At 38.1% G+C, this 25,852-nt stretch overlaps 1 protein-coding gene across 1 annotated transcript; it reads left to right on the forward strand.

The window, feature by feature from the left end:
* Window positions 1–38: 38 nt before the first annotated feature.
* PRPF4B (pre-mRNA processing factor 4B) lies at window positions 39–23,684 on the forward strand. The gene is given in 16 exon segments (XM_035552685.2): window positions 39–143; window positions 3,460–3,551; window positions 3,554–4,652; window positions 7,527–7,700; window positions 7,965–8,120; window positions 8,739–8,820; window positions 9,561–9,771; window positions 11,588–11,661; window positions 13,103–13,193; window positions 13,866–14,013; window positions 15,158–15,295; window positions 16,482–16,635; window positions 19,165–19,279; window positions 19,775–19,926; window positions 20,395–20,481; window positions 22,164–23,684. Coding segments are annotated over 16 exon segments (3,018 nt in total). The 5' UTR covers window positions 39–102; the 3' UTR covers window positions 22,368–23,684.
* Window positions 23,685–25,852: the final 2,168 nt, after the last annotated feature.

Consider the following 25,852-nt stretch of genomic DNA (forward strand, 5'->3'; position numbering starts at 1 on the left):
CACAGCCCCGGCCCCGGCCCCGGCTCCTCCCGGCGGTGCGGGCGCGCGTGCGCGGCGGCCCCGCGCCTCCCCGGCGGCCGCGCAGGAGTTGGGACGTTCAAAATGGCCGCCGCGGCCGAGCCCGAGCTGCTGCGGGCGCCCGAGTAAGGGAGCGGCGGGGAGCGGGCGGCGAGAGGAGGGCGAGGAGGAGGAGGAGGAGGAGGAGGACGGGGGGAGAGGAGCGGTGGGGTCGGGTCGGAGGGAGAGGGAGAGGAGGGAGGGAGACGGCGGCCGCGCGGCGGGAGAGGGGTTGCTAGGAGGCGGCCGGCGGGGCACGGCGGCCGCGAGGAGGAGGAGGAGGAAGAAGTGGGGACGGGGCGAGCGGGGCCGGCACCGCGTGGCCTCCACGCCGCCCGGCCTCGGCCTCGGGGGGGGGTGGGGGGAAGGCAGGGGGGAGCCGCTTCCTCCGCGGGCTTCGAGGCCGCCCGGGGCGCCGAGCTCGGGAGCCCCTGAGGCGAGCCCTCCTCCCTTCCCTCCTCCTCTCCCTTCCCCGCCTCGCCGGCCCGGCCTGCCCCCAGCGCCGGGCTCCCCGGCGGTACGGAAAGTGTCTGCGCCGGTGGAAGCGAGGAAGCGATTTGTCGCCGCCAGCTCCTCCTCCTCCTCGTCCTCCTCCCGCCGGCCCTCCGGCGGCCGGCTCCTCGGGGTGCCCGGCTTCCTGCGCGTGTGGCCCCACGAGTTGGTTTCGGTGCTTGGTTTGTGTTGGTTTCCGCCTTAAAAAGCGGCCCTTTGAGGATTTTTTTTCCCTCCAGTTAATCCTGGGAGTAGAGGACGCGAGTGTACGTGCGAAGCACATGGACGCAAAATAAGGGCGTTCGGTGTTTCGTAGAGAAACAATCCAGGGAAATAAGGTGGTGAGTGGAGATAGGGAGCCCGAAGGTAGGAAAAATGGGCGCCACCTCTTCGCAAATCTTCATGAACTTCCTGTGGTTCTCCTCCTTAAATTCCCCCACCAGGGAACGCGGGGCTGTAACAGGAATAAGTCCCGACTCCTATCTTTTTGAAGCCTCTGGCCCCGAAACGTGCAGATACCTCTCTGCCTCATCGCTTTGTGAAATCTTCCTAAAAGGTTTCTCAGCCATGTAATTACAGCTCTGAAGTGTTTAAATGAAGTGAAAGTTTGTGTGTGTTCTCATGGCACTGTTTGAAGGAAATGGATTCCTACGCATGAACTAACTGAAATATTTTGTGCTGACAGAATTTAATAATAATGGTGTATTTGAGGTACAAAAGCAAAGAAAACCGGCAGTCATATTAGCAATCCGGTGGCCTGAGGTGCTGCTGTGGGGGTGTACCCTATCTAGAGCCTCTGCTACCAGCTTGCTTTTGCAGAAAGTGAGGTGAAGTTCTTACATAACATGGCGATACATTTGATTAAAAAAAAAAATCCTTCTAGCTTTTGGTGTCATCTTGTCTGGAACAGCTTGAATAGATCATTTTTTTGTTGCTGTTCCGTAATATTTTTATAATGTATTGGAAGGACATCAGTATGTTAACAGGGTACTCTCCCAGCTTCCTGTAGCCAGCTAAAAGAAATCCTAAAAGATGCACGGTCACCTTAATACTCCCCTTGTCACATTTCTCTGCCCTTTTGCTAACTCATTGCACTGATGCTATTTGCTGTGGATTGCAAATCCAAACTGAGAAAGTTTTAAACCTAACCCTTTTTTCTTTTTTGGTATCTCTTGTGCCTAATGTGACACTGAATGAACTCATCACACGGTTTGACCTCTTTCTTTCGGATATTTTATTGTCACCATGGTGTCAAGTGACAGGAGGGGTCAGTTAAGAGGGATACCCTTCTTTTGCAGATGCTTTACTTGAGTAAGCAGTAGTAGTGGTAGAGATGTAAAAGAGAAAACATGCAGTGTTCATACTTCAGTTTCTAATAGAAACTTCAGTATTTTTTAACTCACAGTCTGTCCCCTTGGAAAGTGAAGAAAAACATTTCAGAACAATAAAGGGCTAATGGATAGCAAATTATTTCAGTGAATATCACCAAAATTTGTTTTGGTTTGATTTTTTTTTTCCCAGTACTTTAATTTGCACCAACTCAGGTAGGAGAGAATCCTGAACTGTGCTATTTGAAGATCCTATTCCTAATTGGGAAAACACTTATCAAATTTATAGTGAGGTGCCATCCTTTAGATGTCTTAGAATATTTCTGATACATTTATGCTATTGGATTGCTGGGCATAAGACCACGGTATGAACCTAGCGGAGTTCAGAGGATATCTCTACTTTTCTGTGCACATCCCACCAGTGCTCCAGACCGTCGTGGTCAGAGAATTTCTTTTCCATGAGCGAGGCTTGGGAAAGATCTGTATTTAAATGACTGAAGTGTTGGTAAATTCCAAAAGTAGTGCAGGTGAGGCAAGTTTGTGGAAAGGTTAATTTAGCTGGCACCTGTGCTGTGATTTGGCAACAGATTTCAAAAGGGAAATATCCATCTTAGCATAGCTGATAACATAATTGATGTTCTGAAGGTATTTGATAAACACTGTACGAGTCTATTGATAATCCAGTTTTGGCTTCTGAGGAAGATAACACAAGTGAATGCTTAATATGTCAGGGCTGAATAATGTAACTTTTGAAGGTGTTGTACTAATTAAATTGCATATTGCTTTGACTAGCTAATTGAACTGAGGTTTTTTTAGACACTACCATTCTTATTTTAATAACCTGCTGTATACTTATTTTCTATTTTTTTGCCCAATGCCATCCTGCAGGTCTAAAGATAACTGCTTTTTTTCTCAGGAAGCTGATAGTATTCTATATACGATTGGAAGGCTTTTCTGAAATTAACCTTCCTTAATTTGTCCTGTCCTTGATAGTGTTCCCTGCTTTGCAAATATAAATAGATTATAAAAACAGTTATTTATTTTCCAGCAGGTGTATACACGTACAGAAAGGAGTAACAAGAGAATCAGTCTGCTCTGCATGAAGTTTTGCACAATGGTTTACTTAGGTGGTCAGAATCATCCCTTGGCATAAGTTTTGATCTTGGAAGCAAAACTGTGGCCTGCCATTTGAAAGTACTTTTAAAAGGCATAGCTTGAGATAGGCATGTGAGTAGCGCAGCAAGTAAGAAAGATGATGGATTGACAGTATGCATAAATATGCAGCGCTGTTGTACGCTGTTAGCAGATATCGTCACTGTTGAACGTAAAACTGTAAACATTGATTTCACTTGTGTCTTGTTTTGTTAGTGCGTTTGCTGTATCTTCCTTCTGTGTTTTTTTTTTGCAGTCAGCTGTCTGTTCTTGATGAATCTGCTATTATAACTTTGTTACAATGGCTGTACGTTTTTAATTCTTTCAAAAGCAGATAAATGCTACTTCTATCATAAAAGAGACTAGCAAAGTAACATGAGTTGAAGGACTGCAGTGAATTGCTAGTACTGATCTGTATTTATTTTTGCAGGGCTGAGGATGCTAACGTGTCTGAGAAAAGTACAAATGAAGAAAATGGGGAAGTATCGGAGGCAGACCAACCTCAGAACAAGCACAACCGACACAAAAAAAGAAACACAAACATCGAAGTAAACACAAGAAACATAAACATTCTTCAGAAGAAGATAAGGACAAAAAACATAAACACAGACACAAACATAAGAAACATAAACGGAAAGAGGTAGCCGATACCTCTGACAAAGAAGATGGACCAGCTAAAAGAACTAAAATTGATTTTCTGGCTCCTCTGGAAGACTTGGAGAAACAAAGAGCATTATTGAAAGCTGAACTTGAAAATGAATTAATGGAAGGAAAAGTCCAGTCTGGTATGGGATTAATATTACAAGGTTACGAGTCAGGATCTGAAGAAGAGGGGGAAATTAATGAAAAAGTGCGGAATGGGACTAGGCCCACAACTAAATCAAGCACCAAGGGGAAATTAGAACCCGTGGAAAATAAAGCTAGTTCCAAGAAAGGAAATAAGAGTGAATCAAAAGAAAGGACTAGGCACAGGTCTGACAAAAAGAAAAGCAAGGTGGGAGTTGACGGAATCAAAGAGAAGACAACTAGAAGCAAGTCAAAAGAAAGGAGAAAATCCAAAAGCCCTTACAAAAGAAGCAAGTCTCAAGATCAGACAAGGAAATCAAGATCTCCGATGCTTAAAAGGCGATCTCAGGAGAAAAATAGGAAGTCTAAATCTCCCCCAGAAGACAGAAATAAGGCTGATGATAAAAGTAAATCAAGAGATCGCAGAAAGTCTCCGGTTGTAAATGAAAGTAAAAGTCGAGATCGTGGCAGAAAATCCAAATCTCCAACAGAACTCAGAAGCAAATCCAAAGATAGACGATCACGGTCCAAAGATAGAAAATCTAGGCGATCAGAGACTGACAAAGAAAAAAAGCCAATTAAATCTCCTTCTAAAGATGCTTCTTCAGGGAAAGAAAACAGGTCCCCTAGAAGACCTGGCCGAAGCCCAAAAGGAAGAAGCTTATCTCCCAAGCCACGTGAAAAGTCAAGAAGAAGCAGATCCCCTCTCTTTAATGATCGTAGATCTAAACAGAGTAAATCCCCCTCTCGAACCCGGTCTCCAGGTAGAAGACTGAGGAGTCGATCAGTAGAAAGGAAAAGAAGAGAATCAGAAAGGAGGCGTCTGTCTTCTCCCAGGTAACTTGAAGATGTCATGAACCGTTGCAAAAATGCCTTATGGGGTGAACTGTCTTCTAGTTTGGTGTTTCTCTTTTATTTTGGAAATAGCTATTAAAAGGGGAATCCGATTGTATGTTGCGTTACAAGTTTCCTTTGTATGTGTTCAGGTTTCAAAAATATTCCCCCCAGCTGCCAGACATGCAGACTCAGTGTTGGTTGTTAAAATACTGAGTTACTTGCTGCTCACACCAGTACTGTGAACAAGTTTTATAGCTCAGGTTTGGCCTTTTGTCACTCTGTTCGATTCAGATTTGAACTTCTATTTTGGTTCTTAGTTAATAGGTCTGTTTTCAGGAATTCCTGAGAAGAGAGATCTCTCTCTTTTTCCACTGCACTTAAATGTCGGTGTTGGCTAACTGTGGGTAATTAATACCACCACCACCTGCAAAATAGTCATACTGTCAGCACGATGTAAACAAATCTTGAATATCAAGATGTCCTTCTTAGTTGTTTTTTCTTAAATGTTTTGTCGCTCATTTGCTATAGGTATGGTAGCATTTCTTTGTATTGATCTGCATTAATGGTGAGACTGAGCTCGTGTATCATTGCCATATTCTGCATACACCTAACTGAGGGAGGACAGGCTGAAATCTTTCTAGTGTACTTTTAGCATTTGTTTTAAAAGGCGGTTTAGCCTCTGAAAAGAAATTACCTTGAGATCTGATGTAAACCATCAGGTAATAATTTCTAGCATCCCCTTCTCTGAAGCTGACAAGGCCTGGATGGTAAGTTTCCAGAGAACAATAAAAATGTATACTCTTCTGAAAGATAACTCGTTAAATGCAAAAACAATTCAGCAGGCAAAAGAGTTCAACGTTGCTTTTGGATGATGAGTAATTTTTAAATAACTTTAAACTTTTTAACATGGATTTTAGCTTCACACATTCTGAGAATTAAGAAGTATGAATTCGCACCTTGGAACCACTCAGATATAACTCAGTAAATAAGCATCACGTAAGTGTGAAAGTCGTCCTGCCTGCATCACTGAAAGTTACTCTAGTTTCAAGTATGGGTATCTTCCACAGGCACGGTTACCAGCTTGCTTTGACTATGCTTTTGATAAGCAATAGTGCAGGTGCTTTGGAGAATGACCCCAGTGGTGGTAACCAGATTAAACGAGTATTGTAAATGCTACCGGTTTATCTGGCTGCTTCTTGGTGAATGGGCATGCCGTTAAGCTTCTTTGACGTGGTATTCGTCTGTCTTAGCGTTTTACATCTTTCAGTTTTCATTTTTAATCACAGCTGGCATTGTAGCCAGTTTGAATTAGTTGTCTAAACACTACTTCAAGTGATGCATATGTCTAGAATTGTGCTGTCAAGTTCATAGAAAAGTAACTTTGACAACACTGTGGTGAGTAGGGGACTACTGAGAAATATCCTCTGCTGGAAGTGTTTGGAAATCATCAGGAGACGTTTTTGTGGGACATCTTGAGCCAATGCTCCTATGTTGGAGTATTAACTACCTGTAACTCGCCAGGCTGCCAGAGAAATTCAGGAGCTTTGACAAACAGTTTTAACCACAGATTCCCAGTAATTCTATTTTTTCTGTTTGTTTCCAGTGTTCTAGTCATGTGAGATACTTAGTTCTTTGACTGAATCTGTTTTTCTTACAGATATTGTGGCAGTACAACCACTTTGTTAATTAGGAAGCCTAGAACTGTCAGTTTATCTTCTTTTTTTTTTTTTTGGTAATACTGTTCACAAGAACATATCCTAAATTAGATGGGATGAAGAGATCAGCCTGCTCCATCATTGGAGTCTTGCAGAAACTGGTAGAACTTCTGTATGTGCTTAACTTTTTGTGTCTTACCATTCGCTCTTATGCATCAGTTCTGTATATGTGTCCATTATACATAGCTAGGGTATTCAAACCTGATATAATAGTTGCAAAAAAATAAATCATTACAGAATGGGTGGAATTAATCTTTCAGACCTGAGGGACTTCGTTCATTGATGGCATGCAGCAACAGAAATAACTTGTCCTGATTCGATTTAAAAGAAAATTAAAAGAAATAGAATAGCAACAGTTTATTTGAATATTTGAACAATGGTATAGAAATATTTCTAAGAGTTTATGTTGCAGCCTTGTCAGAATAGTTGTCAATACTTTTTTAGCATTCATTCTTCACAATTTTGGGTTGAAGTCTTGCTGTCAAGGAATACAATTAAGCTTTTTAATATCATTGGCTCATCAAGGATTGTTTTTCTTAAATAATTGTGCATCTATGTAGATAAGAATGAACAAATTTTGAACAGTACGTGGTATCATACTTCTCTACATTTGAGAAGGGTTAAGTGAGAATTGTAGTTTTCAGCTGCTGTACTAGAATGTGTGAAATGCTGAAACTGTCCAGTTCTAGTGCCCAAACTGAGGAAGACATGGAAGTCATTGCTACGGAGTAGCTTTGTGCTAAATTTAAACTGTATTGTAAAGTTTTTGAGAAGACTTCAATAATTAGTTTTTGGGTTTTCTTTATTGTTTAAATACGGCTTCTGATAAACATGAAAGCAGGCCACTATTTAAGTAAGACCCAAATACTAGCTTTGCTTTCAAACCATTCTCAGCTTTATCATAGTAATTGAGCTCTGTTTCCAGAATTGTCCTAAGCTAGACCTACACATGGGCACGTATTTCCCAGGGTGGGAAGAAACATACAAGGAGGGCAGCCAGCTCTGCAGTACACTTTTATCCATTCCTGCCCTCAGAAGCCCACGTGGTGGACCCTCACCTGCAGTGAGATACTTAAAGTGAGCTTTTAGAAGGAATTGCAGGTTTGTTGCTTTTCAGCTTGCTCCCACTTTTATTACTGTTCTTTCTCTTTATTTTAAGAACGCGGACCAGAGATGATATTTTGTCCAGACGTGAAAGATCAAAAGATATCAGCCCACCCAGTAGATGGTCTCCATCCAGGAGGAGGTCTCGCTCACCCATTAGAAGGAGGTCTCGGTCACCTCTTAGACGTAGCCGATCACCAAGAAGGCGGAGTAGGTCTCCTCGGAGGAGGTAAAGATACCACAGTTCTGTTTTGTTTCTTAAAATATGAATTAAAAAACACTAAGCGTCTCCTGTGTAAAAAAAAAAAAAAATTATGCATTTTCAGTCCACATTTATGTGCTAGCATAGTTGAATTAATTTTGTGCTCCACAAATTGATTTATTACTGGGAGTTGCTGTGTATCTTTGTTTCTTGAATCGATTTTCCTCCTTTTCTTTTAAAAAAAAAACCAAGAAAACAAAACCAAAAAAATAACCCCCCTACTGTTACTAGGGATAGAGGCCGAAGAAGTAGATCTCGCCTTCGAAGGAGGTCCAGGTCACGTGGTGGCCATAGACGTAGGAGCAGAAGCAAAGTTAAAGAAGACAAATTTAAAGGTAGTCTTTCTGAGGGTATGAAAGCTGAACAGGAATCTTCATCGGATGAAAAGTAAGTTTTAAGATTTAACTTAAGCTTCTTATCTAAAAATTACAGATCCACTTACATGGAGAATGAACTGATGTTTGTACTTCATGCTGTAGTTTTTGGCTTGTCACCTAAAACCTTAATCACATGTTTTAGTACTTATAATCTTGTCAAATGACTGTTGGGATGACCTAGAGGATCAAGATCTGTTGTCTAGCAGGCAGGCCGGAGGGGATGATGTATGGTTTGGTTGCTAAATTCAACTTGATTAATATCTTGTGAAAATCATTTGGTCTGTGTGTAACTGTAACAGCTGAAAGGATTGCCACTAGCGAATTGTTCTTATACTTGCTGAATATCTAATTAATCCAATTGAATAAAAACAAGCATTCATAACAATCAGGCTTGCAGTTACAAATGAAATGCTGAGTCCCAGTGAGATAACAAAAGCCACCTTTTCTCAGTAAGGAGATGTATTAAATCCCAGTGTGTGTATTTACACCTTTGCTTTCTGACTTAGCTGAACAGCTTTTGTTTAATATTCTGTTGTGTGTTTTCTACACCAAAGAACTGCATTTGATAAAATTCAGTATGTAATCTTATGTTTATAATGTTACATAAAAAGTAATTACATTTTTATAGTCTTGAAGATTTTGATTTGGAAGAAGAAGATGAAGAAGCAGAGATAAGACAAAGAAGGTTACAGCGGCAAGCAATTGTTCAGGTACGTGGTTATATTATCATGTGGGTTCCCCCTTCGTGAAAGTAGATAATGTATATAGTTATACATGTGAGTTTATTCCCATGAAGGTCTTGCTCCTTGTAAGAAGGTGGCAGTAGTGACAGGTATTACGTGGCTGAGTCCCCTGAAAGAGAGCTGAGGCCAGGCCAAGGGGTTGTAATTCTAAACCACAAGTTGGGTGTCTTTTTTTTTAAGGGTGGGATTTGGCACATGGTTAGAACGCAGTAGGCAAAATGCTTTAGCATATTTATTTGTAAAAATAGTGATCATAATTAGTGCCGCTTAAAATAAGGTCTAGGTTATAATAGTCATATTTTGAGTTTTATGCAATGCTCATTGTAAAAATTCTTTAGAACTGATTTTTTTTCTTAAGGACTCTATTTCACTCTGTGTGCCAGAATGGTTTCAGAATAAATCTGGAAGTATTGACGTTTTGTCAGGCCCGAGGAAATAGCTGATTTTCACTAAAATCAACTTTTATGGAAATAGAAAAATTGCCTGAAAAGACACAACTTTTTTAGCCTGATTTTTTTTTTTTTGGCCTCAGTGGTAGTGTTGTAGCAGAATAAGTTTTCACAAACTGTATCCAGTTCTACAAATCTGTTGCCATTAGAGATGTAGGTGATTATGAAAACTTAACTTCAGCACAAACCTTTCAGAGTGAGCATAAAAAATAATTGTGATAAACTGCGATGCTGAGATTAATAATTCTGTTTGTTTAGAAATACAAGGGCCAGACAGAAGACAGTAATATATCTGTGCCATCTGAACCAAGCAGTCCTCAAAGTAGTACACGTAGTCGCTCAAATTCGCCAGATGACATCCTAGAAAGGGTAGCTGCTGATGTTAAAGAGTATGAACGGGAAAACGTGGACACATTCGAGGCATCAGTAAAAGCCAAGCACAACCTCATGACAGTTGAACAGAACAACGGTAAGAATCTGAAATACTGCTCCACAATACAATGTGTGAAAGCTCAGCTCTTAAGCAGAACACTGCAAAAGAGACATCGCTTGGTTTCTTTGTATACCTTCATAGACCGTCTGCAATGCACCCTGTAGTGTTTGAAAAAATGCCTTGTTTTTGTCCTTTGAATTACAGTAAATCTTCCAAGCAGTCAAAGGCGTGTCTCTAGTTGCCAAGCAAATATACTTGGGCTAGTTTAACTACTCTGGTAATTGCAGCATCATGCTGTTTAACCTGCAAAACCCTTTAGGAGATAGTTGGACAGTTAGCTTGTATTTCATATCATGTACTAGATATATCTTTGGGATCTAAATAGGCTGTGTTCTAGTGGACGGTGCTTTGCAGTAGTAAAGCTGCATTTCTCTGGGACTGGTATCAGGACAAACTGCTCTGTAGTTTGTCCTGGTGTTCCCTTGAGCAGTATGTTTTCAGATTATTCTTGTGCAGTGGAGGTAGAAGGAACCATACTAAGCACCTTCCCTCTGTTAAGCATAGCACAAGTTGAAACTGAGTCTTTTCTACGCGTACAGTCAATAATATCTTGTTTCTTTTTTTGCGAGAGGGTATATAATGTTTTCTAGTTTTGTCCACTAAAGTATACGGAAATACAGCTGTTAACTACACAGACATTTTTAAGATAGGAGAGAGATTTTTTTTAAACTGTTCAAATACACCCGTGATGTCCAGGATTTTTTTATATTGGTAGGATTCTGGATCCAGGGGTGGCTATAACAACTGAAGGAAACAGTGGATCATCTGGTTTTTGTCAGAGCTATTTTTGATTTATATCCTGCCCTCCTATAGAGGCATGATAGTAAGTCGCTAAGGAACTAGTTAGTAACTCATTGTAGCCCAGTGAAAATGTAAGCAACTGAAACTAAAAAGAAAACTTAAGGCGGTTGCTGGAAGGGTCCACACCTGCAAACAGTGGTGTCAGCATGACAGATGATTCTTTGATGCTTTCAGATTTCAGTCCAGGTATTTTAAATGAAAGTCTGTAAGCATTGAGAACTGGAGAATACTGAGGTAAACAGTTTATTTTTCTCCATTGCTTAATACCCTAAATGGAGTATGTCTAATTCACTATGGTCATGAAGGAATGCTATCATAATTTGTGTTACAAAATAGTTTGAAGGTTATGTGCATTCACTAATGTGTGCTTAATTTGTATTTCTTTGTTTTTATCTTGTCAACCAAGTAAAATGTCTTTGGGACTTTAAAGATGATTAAAAGGTGAGAAAGGGATAATCTTGCCCACATTAAGATTCTCTCATGTTTCTCTTTTAAACATAATTAACTTTGTCTTTAACTGTAAGCTACACGAGATCCTTTTTGACATGGTTGAAGAAAGCACTAACCAAAGAAAGGGTTTCTGGGCTTTTCAACTCTGTTTTTTAGTAAAATACTTTGTGATTAGCAGAAACCCTTGAACTTGTATATTAAAAACATGTTTGTTTTTTTAATACATATACACACAGCCCTTATCTGTAGGGATCATGTACAGTATTTATTCTTTCTGTTATGTGAGTTGCTTGAAAGCTGTCATACTTAGTTTTTCAAGGAGGTGTAAATTTTTTTGAGTGCTTTGAAGAACTTAACCAATCTGAGTTTTGTATTTCTAGGATATAAAATGGTATTTGTTAGAAATGTTAGTAAAGCCACCTGTTTGCCACCATATTGATTTTGAGATTACAATTTTTGATTTGATATTGTTACAATATACTGGTAACAGTTATAAGTTTGTCATCTTTTTCATGTTGAGTAATCTAAATTTCCTTTTAAGGTTCAGCTCAGAAGAAACTGCTAGCTCCTGATATGTTCACAGAATCAGATGATATGTTTGCTGCATACTTTGATGTAGGTAATTCTTAGAGGTGAAATGTATCATTTTTTTCTCCTTGATTTTTGTTGAAGGGTTGCTGTCGCTTGAGGTTTGTGGGAATGCTGATTTGTACAAGCACGTGTAACCGAGTGGATGATGTGTTCTTTTGATCAGCTTAGGCAGACAAAGTGGTTGTTAGTTAATATTTCAGTGAAAAAAAAAAAAAAAAAAACAACTGCTGAAATTAAGAGGATTTTTGCCAGAGGAAACAGTTAGGGATATCTGCTGTTTAAATGGGACCCATGATTGCACACCGTAACAAACTTTGTTTATACATTATTCTTTTATGTTCATGTTAGCATGCTGCACTGTTTCTTCTTCAGGGAAGCGTACTTTCTGCAGAGATTTGTGTATGGTTAATTAGAAAGCGTCTGTGTAGTGTATTTTGATTTGCTAATGATGCTGTGTTGGGGTAATGTGGTGGCTTGTTCTTGGATGAAGAGTTGCATTTCCTGTTTTTATGTTTTGCACTATTCCAGCAACTTTTCTGTAAATGTGCTGAAGTGGCATGCAAATCTTGCCGGTCCAGTGAATAGTTTTGATACTAGTTGTTGCTGATATGCAACAACTTGAAATAAGTACAGGTAACAATTCTTTTCTTAACTCAAATTCTCCAGTTAAACTTGTTTTATGGCAGACATAATCTATTAGTTTTGACAGAAGTACTGGTGACAAAAGGCTGCCTTGGTATCACTATAATACACACCAAAAAAAATCAAAACGCTTTAACCTGGAAAAAGATAAATACTTAAAGAACAATGGAGGTTTTGTTTTTTTAAAAACTTCAAAATTGCAAGTAGGGATTTAAATAGCTTGTAAGTAACCAGTTCCCCTTCCAAAAAAAAAACCTGTTGTGCAATTGAAGATGCTTTGTACTACCCATAGATTTGGATTTGTGAATATTGCCAAATCTGTTAAAAGATGTCAACAGCAATTGTAATAATTGTATGATCATAAGTATAATAGTATGGATTTCGTGATGTCACTGAATTAACAGAAATTAAAGGCTTAAACTATTACAGTTACCCCTCAAATTGCTAAACTTAACTACAAACATACTGTATGCAGTGTCTTATTCAGATGATCCAAAATGTGTGTTCTAATTTGACTTGTGTAGAATCTTTGTAGGTAATAGTTGAAACTTGGCCCATTTCTCATCTTTAATAATAGTTCTTTTGTTTGTACCCACCCCCTTCCCTTGCAACAGTCTTCAAATGCTTGTATTTAAATAGCCTTTTGTGTTCAGTAGTTTCTCTCCTACAAGGTAAGTGTGTTTGTAGTGTGGGGAAGAGCATTGTTTCAGTAGGAAGAAAAGTGCCTAATCACATGGCCCTGGTTTGTATCAGTAAACATTAAGGCAAAACATATAGCTGGAGCATGCAATCAGAGCTGTTAATTTCGTTCTTTTTGTTTCAGAGTGCTCGTCTAAGGGCAGCTGGGTTTGGAAAAGACTTCAAAGAAAACCCAAATCTCAGGGATAACTGGACTGATGCCGAAGGCTATTATCGTAAGTCTTGTTGATTTCCAACTATAGCTAAAAGAAGGATGCTAAATGGAAAAGATCGTCATGTAGAAGTACTAAAGCATTCTAACGTAGATGTTCTGCTCTGCCTTCACTGAGTGTGGCATGCCCACAGTAGTTTTCTGGTCTTGCACACTTGTGTAGCATCAAATTACTCAAATTCTAAAAAAATAAAAAAATATCATTCAGAGTAAAACTAAAACCTGTCCATAGTCACAGCCATGACGGCAATGAGATCACCCTCACAAAGGAAGGGGTGCTTGCCAGGATCTGAAACGAAGTGAACCAGCATCCAGTAGAATACAGATAACAGTTGTGGTAGTTGTCATCTGCAACTCAAAATGGAGATAATTAAGTGAGCATATTTCACTTCACTAGCCAATATTAAAGCGCAATGTGAAGGCCAAAATATTAATGTAATGGATTAAACGCAGGCTTTAATCTCAGGAATGAAAATATTCCAGGCTTTGAAGCACAGTTTGTTCTCTGTAGTTTCCACAAAGCTAGGTGATATAAAACATTGTATGTTAGGAAATTTAAAATTGTACCATTTTTTCCTCTTTCTGAATTATACAGAATCATTTATTTTTCATAAAATGTTTTATGATGCGTGTCACTCGTAACTCTTACTTTAAATTGCTTGATTTTATCCTTCAGGTGTTAATATAGGTGAAGTTCTAGATAAACGTTACAATGTCTATGGTTACACTGGTCAGGGAGTCTTCAGTAATGTAGTACGAGCCAGGGATATGGCAAGAGCAAACCAAGAAGTAGCGGTTAAAATCATCAGGAACAATGAACTTATGTAAGTAATGTTTTTGTTTAATAATACTGTAATAAAGCACGTGAGACTGCTGGAAGTTTTTCCCGATGTGATTTGAATCTTCCTTTGTTTCAAGTGAAGTAAGAGATTACAGCTGTGATTCCAGCCTATTCTGCTAATATGCGCCATGTAATTGGAAGCCTTGAGGACTGTTTATCTGCACTTTACAGCTATCACAGGAGCAGGGTACTTGCATTTTCATCAGGCACTTTCTCACTTGTAAAGCTGCAGGGTACAGTGGCAAGAAACAAGCTTACAGTCATTTACGCGGTCTGCCCAGCCCTAAGATTTCTGAGATGGGAGTTGTAGACTGTAAAATGTTGCTTTGATGGACCAAATCCATTTGGCAAACTGTGGGTTGGATACAAATCAGTCATTTCTAACTTACAAAAAGACCTCTAAATTAATTATCTTTGCATATTCTTTGTATGTGTGCATGCATATAAGACAGTGATGGGACGCTGCCTGTAGGACAAAAATTACTGGAGGTCTTTTAGAATGAGTGAACATTAAGTAGGGTGATGTATTAAACTACATTATGTTATATGAGGACTTGTCTCTAATAGTCATTTTCAGCATCTGCTACAGTATTGCTGCGGTTGTGTGTTGTCTTCTTCCATTATGGGCAACTTAAATGGAAATCTTTTCCACTTATTATGCATTTTACGTTGGAAGTTTTAAAAGCTGTCTTGCTGTCTGTGTAACTGGGCTATTTTGAGCTATATGAATAGTATCTAGAAACATTTAAGAAAAAAGGTAATAAGCTGTTTGTTTGGTATATTAAGGTAATTCGGTTTGGGTATGTACTTGAGCGTAGTCAGTTTAGTTTAAAACTTTTTAAATAGTGTATGTGGTTAAATAGTTTTTGTTTGAAATAGTGTCATATTACAGGATGCAACCAGGAGGGCGGAAGAAAGGATAAGCAGGTTAAAAAGTCACAGGTGATCAAAGAATTAAATGGGTAGACAATGACAGTAAACCAGCTGTTGTTTTTAAGCAGTGCTACATTATGTAATCATGAGACACTTCATATTTTCTGACAATTAAAACAATGCAAGTAAATCTCTAAATTAAGCAAGGTACTAGAATCTCATTTTGTTTTCTAATTCTGCTTCTTTGTTTTCAGGCAAAAAACTGGCCTAAAAGAACTGGAATTTTTGAAGAAGCTCAATGATGCAGATCCGGATGACAAGTTTCATTGTCTAAGATTGTTCAGGCATTTCTACCACAAACAACATCTCTGTCTGGTATTTGAGCCACTGAGGTAAGGTGACAAATGGATGGGGTTCTCTGTAAAAAGTGAGGTAGTACTAAGCAATCTTTAACTTGGCTATTGTTTTAATTTTGACACCTTGTTCTATTGCCAACATTCAAGAACACTAGGAACTTAATCCGGAGGCACACATCTACAGTCTGCTGAACTAGTTCAGGTTTACATAGTGTCATTGTGAACTTTATGCCTGGTCAATATTTGAAACAAAATAATGCATTATTAAAGATGGTTCATCTCACAAATGCACCTCTTAACTGTTTTTAGTCAAAAAATTTTCTTAGCTTTCATAATTCTTTACAAATTTGGGTTGAAAATGCATTACTGGAGAGGTTGAGTATATGTATGTTCTATGAAGAATGCGTATACAACAACCCAAGAAAGAAAATTAGTGGTTTGCACACTCACTTTTTCTTCAGGTAATTAGGCTTCTTTGACAGGTTGATTGTAGACCCTCTTTTTTCATAGATATAGATGCAGTAGTTACCTTAGTTCCCATTCCTACTTAAATGTTGTTTGTATCCACTGTATTTGTATCCACTGTTTTTTCTCTGTATGTCATACTTTAATTCTTGCCACAGATACTTGAGGTGAAGATAAGTCGTTTGCTGAAGCAATACAAGTTTTATGAAATGTCTACTTGTTTTCATTAATAAGCCATGTGACAAATTACTTTCTTGTGCTGCGCTGTTTCTTTGTAGCACACTTGTACAGTGTTTCTATCCAGTGATGGTTTTGTCCAGGAATCGTGTGGTCTTTTTATCTGCTGTTCGTCATCAAAAAACACTGCCTCCTCAACTTCTATCTTTTGCATATTTTCTTTTTCATTCATTTCTCAAAAAACTCAGTACAGGGGCAGGACAGTTGTTAAGAAAATGCTGTTCATGTGCAAAGAAATCCTCTCAAATTAATCTGGATTAAAAACGTATTCTGAAGTGATGTCAGTCCAGTCTAGTAAGTAATTACACAGTAGAAATTATACAGTGTAGGGTAGATCTGATTGATCAGCATCTTTGTTTATTGCGGTAGAAAATAGTGAGGTATATATCTGAAGTTGAATGCAACTTTTCCCCAAAAATGTCTAAAGTTAACTAGTTTCCTCATGTTCATCTTAGATTTTGAAGGCAAGTATATTTTCCATTGCTAAGTTCTTTACTGTTCTTTCTCTTTCTTACAATAGCATGAATTTACGAGAGGTGTTGAAAAAGTATGGGAAAGATGTTGGTCTCCATATTAAAGCTGTGCGTTCCTACAGCCAACAGTTGTTCCTGGCTTTAAAACTTCTTAAAAGATGCAATATCCTACATGCAGATATTAAACCAGATAATATTTTGGTAAGTAATAAGTAATCGAAACCTATTTTGCACGGACAGTCTAGGGTGTAAAATCAAGATGTGAAATGAATACCATTCTGTTCATTTGGGTTAAGTAAAAATTTACTTCACCTGAAAAGGTTAAGAAAACGTTTTGAAATAAAATGTCATGTTGTGAAATGAAATGCTATCATGGTATAAATAAGTTAGTGAGAATTATAATGCAGCATCTAAATAACATCTTTCATATAATCTTTCTCTAACTAACCTGCATCCCCTTGTATCTTTCTAAAAAGTAGATCTTCCAAAGACAGTATCCTTTCTTAGGAAAAATCTTGGGACTTCTTTTATCAGTAGTTAAGTGTTCTTACTTTCTGCAAAATGGAAATAATTTGGTTAAACTTGGAAGTAGATTCTTCTGTTCACATGAATGAGATGATTGGGAAAAGTCATTCATGTCCTTTTCTTTTTTTCCTATTAAACATTGCTGTTAGCAGTGTAATAGCTACATCAGAAGAATCAAGTGTGTTGACTTCAGTTTTCTTGCTTGTCACCCATGAGACAAACACAGATTTTTATTTTATTTAAAATGGTTACTTCTTGCCATCTCTGCAGTAAAATTTACTGGTTGAGCATGAGATATGTGAACAACACTCTGTTTTATGAATGGTACTCTGGATACCAGAGGTGGAAGTCTAAACTGTTACAATTGGATTATCTAGAATGAAATCCAAGTCCAGCAATGATATTTTTGCATACTTTGTAGAGAATGGGATGACTGCATGTCATTAAGGTGTCAGGAGGCCACCACTGAGTCGTTTCCAGAAAGCTTTTTTTATGCAGTTCATCAGCTGTGAAATAATGTTTAACAGATTTAAATACTAATTTAAATACTAATATAGTGGCTGACTTGACCAAGTAGATACTTGAATGTGGTGATCAGGCAGGAAGGAATATGACTGGATTTGTTTTAATAATAGGAAGTCTATCCATTATTACTGAAAACAGTAGTACTTACCTGAATAACATGCTGGCCTTGACAATTTTACATATAAAAATGATGTTTCCTGCTACTACATGTTCAACTTATATGGTGTTCTCTCTGTCTCTTAAAAATTTCTGCATTCTGTTCCAAAGTGTACCATTTTTCATTTAATTGCAATTATATTGGGAAGTTCTATTACTACTTTGTTATAGCTTGATTAGGAATCTGACAGGGAAAAAGGGACTTCCATTGTGTACACTGCTGCATCAAAACTAAACTCTTGACACCCAGAAGACTTGCTTTCATGTAGATAATAAAACCGTTGGTTTACCTTAAGTAACTATCTAGTTTATGAAGCTGAATGCAGTAATTCCAGTCTTAGGTGACCTAAATAAATAGTCTATTTCTTATTATTTAAACTCCATTATGGAGTTACCTGGGAAAAAATGTATGTGTGTGTGTGTGTGTGTGTGTATATATATATATATATATATATATATATATATATATATATATATATATATAAAAAATAACAAATGATTTGCTCACTAATGACTACAAATTTTAGAACGACGTTTCTCTTGTAACACGTTTAATGTGCATGTTACATTCATTAGGGATAGGGTGATGCAATTAAGCACATTCAGGTTTTTAAATAGCTTTTGGTTGCCCTTCACGTGGCATGTTTGGTCTCAAATCACACTGCAGAAGTGGCTCGCTTATCTCTTTAGAGATTGACAAGCCTTTGCATCCTGGACTGATCTTGAGTAGGATATTGCCTGCCTGTTCAGAAGATGCTAACTTTAATTCTCTAGGGACTTAAGTAATATTTAGAGGATGCTTGAGGGATTACCTTTTCAAATAACTTTTGTATCAGTTCATATGAAGCAAAGCGAAACTGGTGCCATAATACCTTGGAAGAGTTGTCAGGGCACTGTGGCAAATGGTGTACCATATTTATTAACTATTTAGAAAGTACTGTGATAACTGTATGTGGGATTTTATTGTTCTTTGCATTATTTCTGAAACAGATGCTAATGTAAATGATATTCACTCAGTAATCCTTTGCATGCTGTTCAGTGAGTGTCATGCCATGATTGTCCAAAGCTATGAGAGTTTATTTCTGACTTTCTCAGCAGATGTCACTATTAGTGTGTTCTGTGCAGAAGTTTTAAAACAAGCAGACAAAAAAAAAAGCTTTGGGAATATTTTCTGTTTAGTTTTTGATCATTTTACAGATGGAAGCTGCTAAGTAATGTGTAAATACACACTATTGATGCAGAAATAGTGAAGTAACATTGAAAAAAAGTAACGTGGTAAGAGAAAAAGTATGTGAAACTGACCTTTTTCATGTTTCTTAGGATCTGAAGACGTTAACTGTCACTTTCGGTTTAAGAAGGTTTGGTTCCTTAGAATACAGAGAAGATTGAAATATGGGAAGAAATTGCAACTTAAAGGCTGAATATTTTTCTTATCTCTGACTTAAATGTATTGTTACTTTCACAGTGCTGTTGCCAATTTTGTCTACAACTAGTGCTAATGTGTATTTATATTTAACTTTTTAGGTGAATGAGTCTAAAACAATATTAAAGCTTTGTGATTTTGGATCAGCTTCGCATGTTGCAGATAATGATATCACACCATATCTAGTTAGTAGATTTTACCGAGCTCCCGAAATCAGTAAGTATTATTTTGGATTGGCTACGCTTATTTTAAGCAGCAGTAGTATATACCAGTAGTAGCAAATGAGAATTTGACTTGAGTTTACTTTCTGCTTGGTCTGAGCAAAATATCACTCTGGAAATATGATGGCAGTCAAAAAAATTCAGACTTGAAAGCATGTGTGACTCTTCATATGTGTTGGTGGTCAGCTCAGTGAGGGCAGGGAGAAGTCATTCTGATTTGTTATAGTTTTAATTCAGAGGTATTGTTCTGACTTACTGGTTTTTGACTGACTTAAGGTGTAGTGATTAGTTTGGGTGTAAGGTAAAAGCCTGTCTTGCTAAAATTGGGATGCTTAGTGAAAAGGCTTGCATCCTTCATTTATGATAATTAAGGTTCTTATTCCTAAGAGGAGGAGCACCAATATAGTTTCCAAATCAGATTTTATTATCTGTCTGCTCTTATGTCCTTAAAGCTGCTTTTATGGAATTAACTTGTATTGCTCTGTTTCAGTTATAGGAAAGATCTATGACTATGGTATAGATATGTGGTCTGTAGGCTGCACATTATATGAACTTTATACAGGAAAAATACTCTTTCCTGGCAAAACCAATAACCATATGTTGAAACTAGCCATGGATCTCAAAGGAAAGATGCCAAACAAGGTATGAAAAATAAGTATATGACTTTTAATTAATATCTGAAACCGCTGTTATGAACAGCAGAACATAATTTCTACTTCCTGCCTGAATTCTGCTTCTTATCATATACATCTTCTCTTAACAGCAAGTAAATATCAGACATCCTCTGACTATAATTTATATTGATTTAGAATCTTAAGAAGTGAAAGTATACAGCTTCTTTTTCATAGACTAAGTATAAAGTGAAAGCAGAAAACTTCTAAGCACTGACCTGAAAAAGATACGTAAGTCAATGGAAGATGCTCTCCTTTTGCAACTGGCTTGAACTGTTTTTTTATTCGGTCTAGTTATTTCTCACTGTCCTTTTGCCATATATTTCAGAAATACTAAATTATTCATGTTGCAATCAGTTGGTAGGTGTTGATGCTAATTGTGGAATTGATACAACATAGATATCTTACCTAAAGCTCTTGCTTTTCCCTAATTTTCCAGATGATTCGAAAAGGTGTGTTCAAAGATCAGCACTTTGATCAAAATCTCAACTTTATGTATATAGAAGTAGATAAAGTGACGGAAAGGGTAAGTCCTTAATGTGTCCACTATTACAGTATTTCAAACGTACCTTGATAACTAAAAGTAATATTTTGTAAACTATCAGAATGTCCTGTTGCAGCAGTGCGTACAAGTTACATAATTATAAACTGGTAGAATAGAAGTTTCTAAACTGGTAGAATAAGAAGTTTCCTATGATTCGGTAACATGTTTTAAGAGAAATATTTGGAGGTCAAGAAGCAGCAGAATACCCCCAGTTTGTCGATACTGGGTCCAGTCCTGTTCAGCTTCCTCATTAATGGTCTGGATAACGAGGTAGAGCGTACCCTCAGCAAATTCACAGATGGCACAAAACCACAGGGAGTGGCTGATACCCCAGAGGGCCACACAGCCATCCAGAGGGACCTCAACAGGCTGGAGAGATGCGCTGGCAAGAACCTCATGAGGCTCAGCGAAGTCTTACACCTGGGGAGGAACAACCCCAGGCACCAGTAAATGCTGGAGGCCACCCAGTTGGAAAGCAGGTCTGTAGAAAAGGACTAGGAGTCCTGCTGGATGCTAAGCTGAATGTGTCAGTTATGTGCCCCTGCTAGTAAGAAGGCTAACAGTATTCTTGGCTGCATTAGGCAAAGTATCACCAGCAGGTCAAGAGAGGTGAGTGATCCTTTAGCTCTTCTCAGCGTTGGTGAGGCTATGCCTGAAGTACTGTGTCCAGTCCTGGGACCCCCAGTACAAGAGAGACCTGGACATGCTGGAAAATGTCTAGCATAGGGACACAAAGATGATCGAAGGACTGGAGCAACTCTCCCATGAGGAAAGATCGCGAGAACTGGAATTGAGCCTGGAGAAGAGGAGGCTCAGGGGTGTGGCACAGAATCTTATCAATGCATATAAATACCTGAAGAGAGGGTACAATGAAGATGGAGCCAGGCTCTTTTCAGTGGCCTCCAGTTCCAGGACAGGAGGCAGTGAGCACAAACTGGAACACCAAAGGTTCTCTCTGAATGTCAGGAAGCACTTATTTACTGTGCAGGTGACAGAGCGCTGTCATAGGTTGCCCCAAGAGGTTGTGGAGTTTCCTTGGAGATCTTCAAAAGCTGTCTGGATGTGGTCCTGGGCAACCTGCTATAGATGGCCCTGCTTGAGCAGGAGGGTTGGACCAGGTGACCTCCAGAGGTCTCTTCCGACCTCAATTATTGTGTGATTCTGTGAAATCAGAGTTTAATTTTTGTAGGTAAAAAGGCTGTCTCCACATAACCTAAGCTTTAATAACTAAATAAAAGAAACTCTGCCTTCATTTCAGAGAAGGGTGTCAAACTTCAGTGTAATGCAACTGTGTTGCACAGAAAGTAGCAGTGGCCTCCTACAATTCTAACATGCTGTATTTATTAAGAACTGCAGAATTAGTGGTCAGATAGGGACACTTCCTTCCGAAGTGGAATTTTTACATTCTCTGTCAACAAGGATATTAGGTTCTTGTATGTACCTGCTGCTGGCAAAAGATGCAGTCTGGCCTACCCCAGTGGCTTTATTTCCACTTTTCCTTTGCCAGCCATGAATACTTATGATGCCATGTGATGATGATGAAGGGTGTTGCGGATGAGAGATAAGATAAGCAGCAACTGTTTTTGCAGGGTTAAGTTGTATACAAGGTATGGGGTTTTGTGTGTTACATCTTTTCTACAAGCTTGCCACTTTTGTGTTTGTAGGAGAAAGTTACTGTAATGAGCACCATTAATCCAACCAAGGACCTGTTAGCAGACTTGATTGGGTGCCAGCGACTCCCTGAAGACCAGCGTAAAAAAGTACACCAGCTCAAGGACTTGTTGGACCAGATTCTAATGTTAGATCCAGCTAAACGGATTAGCATCAACCAGGCTCTGCAGCACGCCTTCATCCAGGAAAAAATTTAAACCAGATGAAGAAATTCAAAGGGTTTGAGTAATTAAGATACAAAGACTGAAGAAATTTCACAACAGTTATTAATGTATATAAACATAAATATTTCCCCTGCAAAGTTGAGGAAGAAAAGATGCATTTGAATTAACATCAAGGCTGATATTTCTTTTAGAAATGTTAGAGTAATTCTGTTTTTGTGTCTTATGTGAAAATTTTCACTGTAGAACTGTTTTAATTGCCAAGACTGCACAGAAGTACAATGCTAATGTATATGGTTGCAGTTCGTATATATTATAAAAAAGAAAAAAGCATCTGCTTAAAAAAAAAAAAGCAGTAATACTGGGTGGTTGATTTGTTTTTAGCAGACTTGGCTTCATTTTTGTCTTTAAAAAATGGCCAGCATAAATGCTGTTTATATTCACATTTTCCTAGGTGTGTGTGTGCAGGCCACAGCAGCATGCCCTTGGTGTAGTCAGTGCCGAAGGGGGTCTGTTCCTTCTTGAGCCTGCCCGCAGGGATGGTCTCCTCTTTTAAAGCAGGTTGTGTACAACTTTCAGTACACTGAAGGTAAGCTAACCCATCAACATCACCGGTGTTTAAGCTGTTATTTTACTGGAACAACTGACAAATGAGAGACAATAGCATTGTGGCAGAATTCCCTGCATGTTTGATAAATGATCTTGTTTTATTTTCTGGCATTGCAACTGTGGCATAGTTACAACTTCCGTTCTGTTCATCACATTTAAAATTTTGAGAGTGCGCACTTGATGGATAGAGCGCCTTCAGTGTACTGTTTCTTATTACTTTAATTTTTTTAATCAACTTGCTATAGACTTTGTATACATTTTGTTAAATACAGTTCACTATGACAGAGCCAATACTTACAAAAGAGTTTTCATTTAGTAATTGCATACGTTGGGATCTCATTCAAAAGACCTTATATCTAAAGGATAGATAGACAACATAATGAAACTTTTTAACTATTTGTATGTCATTTTGAAAGTGTACTGCTTTATGCTAAAAGTGTTTCATTTGTTCATTGTTTTCATTATTTGTGATCATGTTGTCTTTCAATACAGGCATAAACCTTCCACTCTTGAACAAAGCAGCTGCTTTTTAAAAGCGGTAATTGCTTCTTTACCTTTTATTTCTTTTGTAAATGAAGCTTTTCTTTAAGAAATGTGACTTTAAAGTGTTGTCTCTTGCATAAAACAGTTGACACTTACTTATTGTAAAGTGAAGATTGTTCTGCTGCATGTAAAGTGGACCATGCAGATTTCTGTATGTTTTCAGTATGCATCATTAGATAATAAAGTCTTTTGTGAACAAGGCATTTGTAGCCATTTTTAAAAGAATCTGTCTTCAGTGATGGTAAATCAGGTAATTTGTAAGAACCACCCCTGCATTTTCTATTAATCATTTAATTAAAGGGACTATTAAAAATTATGATCTTTGGGAGAACTATAGGCTATATTAATTAGATATATAATTATCACTGCTTAAACAAAAAGAAAGGAAAAAAAAACCCTACAGATACTGTCTGTCTGCTTTCATTGTAATGAAATTATTCCTGTAGGACGTGGGATTAAATTCAGGCTTTAACTAATGTTTGTGCTGTTTTTCTCACTTTTCCTTTTGATGGTGCTGAAAGAGAAAAAGGAAAGCGAGTCACAGGCCACTCAACGCCTACTCCATGGGGTCTGATTTGCTGAGACACCAACTTCACCTTCCTAACAAGGTTATTTCTGACAGCATGTGTAGATAAACATTTAGCAACAAGTTAAAAACAGCTTGAAACATTTGGTTTGGTTATACAACAGGAGGAAAACAGAATCAAACTTTTCAGGTCCTTATTGCTGTTTTAATGTTCTTTTTTACAAAATTAAGAGGTTCCTCTTTATGTTTTTATTAATATATTCTGAAAAGGTGTGATAAACCCACTGGTTTCACATATTTTATAATAATTCTTTGAATTAAGAAAGGGTTTTTTAAATCCATCTAGGTATATAGTGACAACAATCATGCACTCTTAGTGCACTCAGGAATGGAAAATGAGGCAAAGCAGTCATTCTGCTGGTGGGGAACACCCCACCAAGGAGATGTAATGAACTACCTACAAAAGCAGGCAGGAGATGGGTGGTTTTGTATGCCTATTTGGAACCTTCAACCTGTCTCTTTTCAATTTTTTATTGTAAAATTCTTTATAAAAAGTAATCAGACTTTATTTCCACATATTAAGGTATCTCGTACATACCAGAAATAAATTCAGCTTTCACACTTAATGAAGTACTAGTTGCTTGCTAGTTAAATGCAGAAAGTAACTTGCACTTCCACAATGTAGGCAGCACTTCTGAGGGCAGTTTTACACAGGTAGTAACAGCTTATTCTTTCTGTTGCTTTGTAATTTATTCTTAAATTAGGAATATAAAACAAATGAGTTGGTGATACAAAAAGCAGTAGAAAAGATGCACCTTAATGCCTACAGAACTGTTTTAAGCTACTCTAGAGAAGCATAAAGTTGCTCGTTCACTTGTTCTTTGTGTTGTAGGTGCAGCTCAAAAGAAGATGATGACTACCAGAAGACATGAACAAAGGTTTCTGTCCTATAAAAGATATGAAAAATACTCTTCATATAGTTCTGTCCTAATCTTTTGGTTTCCAGCATTCCAATTAGAATTGATTAACACTGCTGCAGTATTGATAATTCCTGAAGCATACTTACTGTATGCCTACTGTGCTTGTTTCGTTTCTGGTTGAAGAGATTTGTAATTGTGATTAAATGTAGGTAAATAAGCATGACTGTTTAATGCAAATTTCTTAAAATGATTGAATGATCGCTACAAAACCTGTCATTTAGGAAAGTCTGCCATTTGCTTTCAGCTAGCAAATAGTTGAGCAGGTGATGTGCTTTTTTCTTTAGCTTCAGCAGGTTCATTAATTCTGTCAAACTGTATTGTTGATGCAGAGATTAGCTGACAGGCATTATTCAAAACCTGTGGATTTCAGTCCTGCATCCAGTATCAGTTTCAGGCATTTATGTTGACAACAGCAGAAAACCTTAATTCTAACTTCAAAAGCTTTCAGAATCAAAAACTTCTTGACAAGGTTAAGGAACCTCTTCAGTTTTAGGCAACACCTGTCCTTGTAGCCTCTGATCTTTAAGGACAGCAGAGAAGCTGCTGATGGTCACAGCAGTCAACTGAATTCCAGTGGCTGCAGCTTCGTACAAACAGAACAGTTAGGCAACAAGGTTTTCTTGTTGAACTATTTTTCAGCTGATCTAAGAAGGGAGGATAATTTATCTTTTCCTCCTATATGTGAAGATACAATTTGTATCTTTACCTGGGGTCCTACCTACCGAAAGTCTGGTTAAATCTACTGTGCTAACTTCTGTTTACTTTTCCCTCATGGCGACAAGGGACTTCACGTATTTTAATGTTTAGTTTACCACGCATCTAGAGCAAAACAAAATACTAGTTCTTTGTATTTAACTCAGATT

This window comes from Cygnus atratus, chromosome 2 (genome assembly GCF_013377495.2).
Source record: "Cygnus atratus isolate AKBS03 ecotype Queensland, Australia chromosome 2, CAtr_DNAZoo_HiC_assembly, whole genome shotgun sequence".
Classification (NCBI taxonomy): Eukaryota; Metazoa; Chordata; class Aves; order Anseriformes; family Anatidae; genus Cygnus; species Cygnus atratus.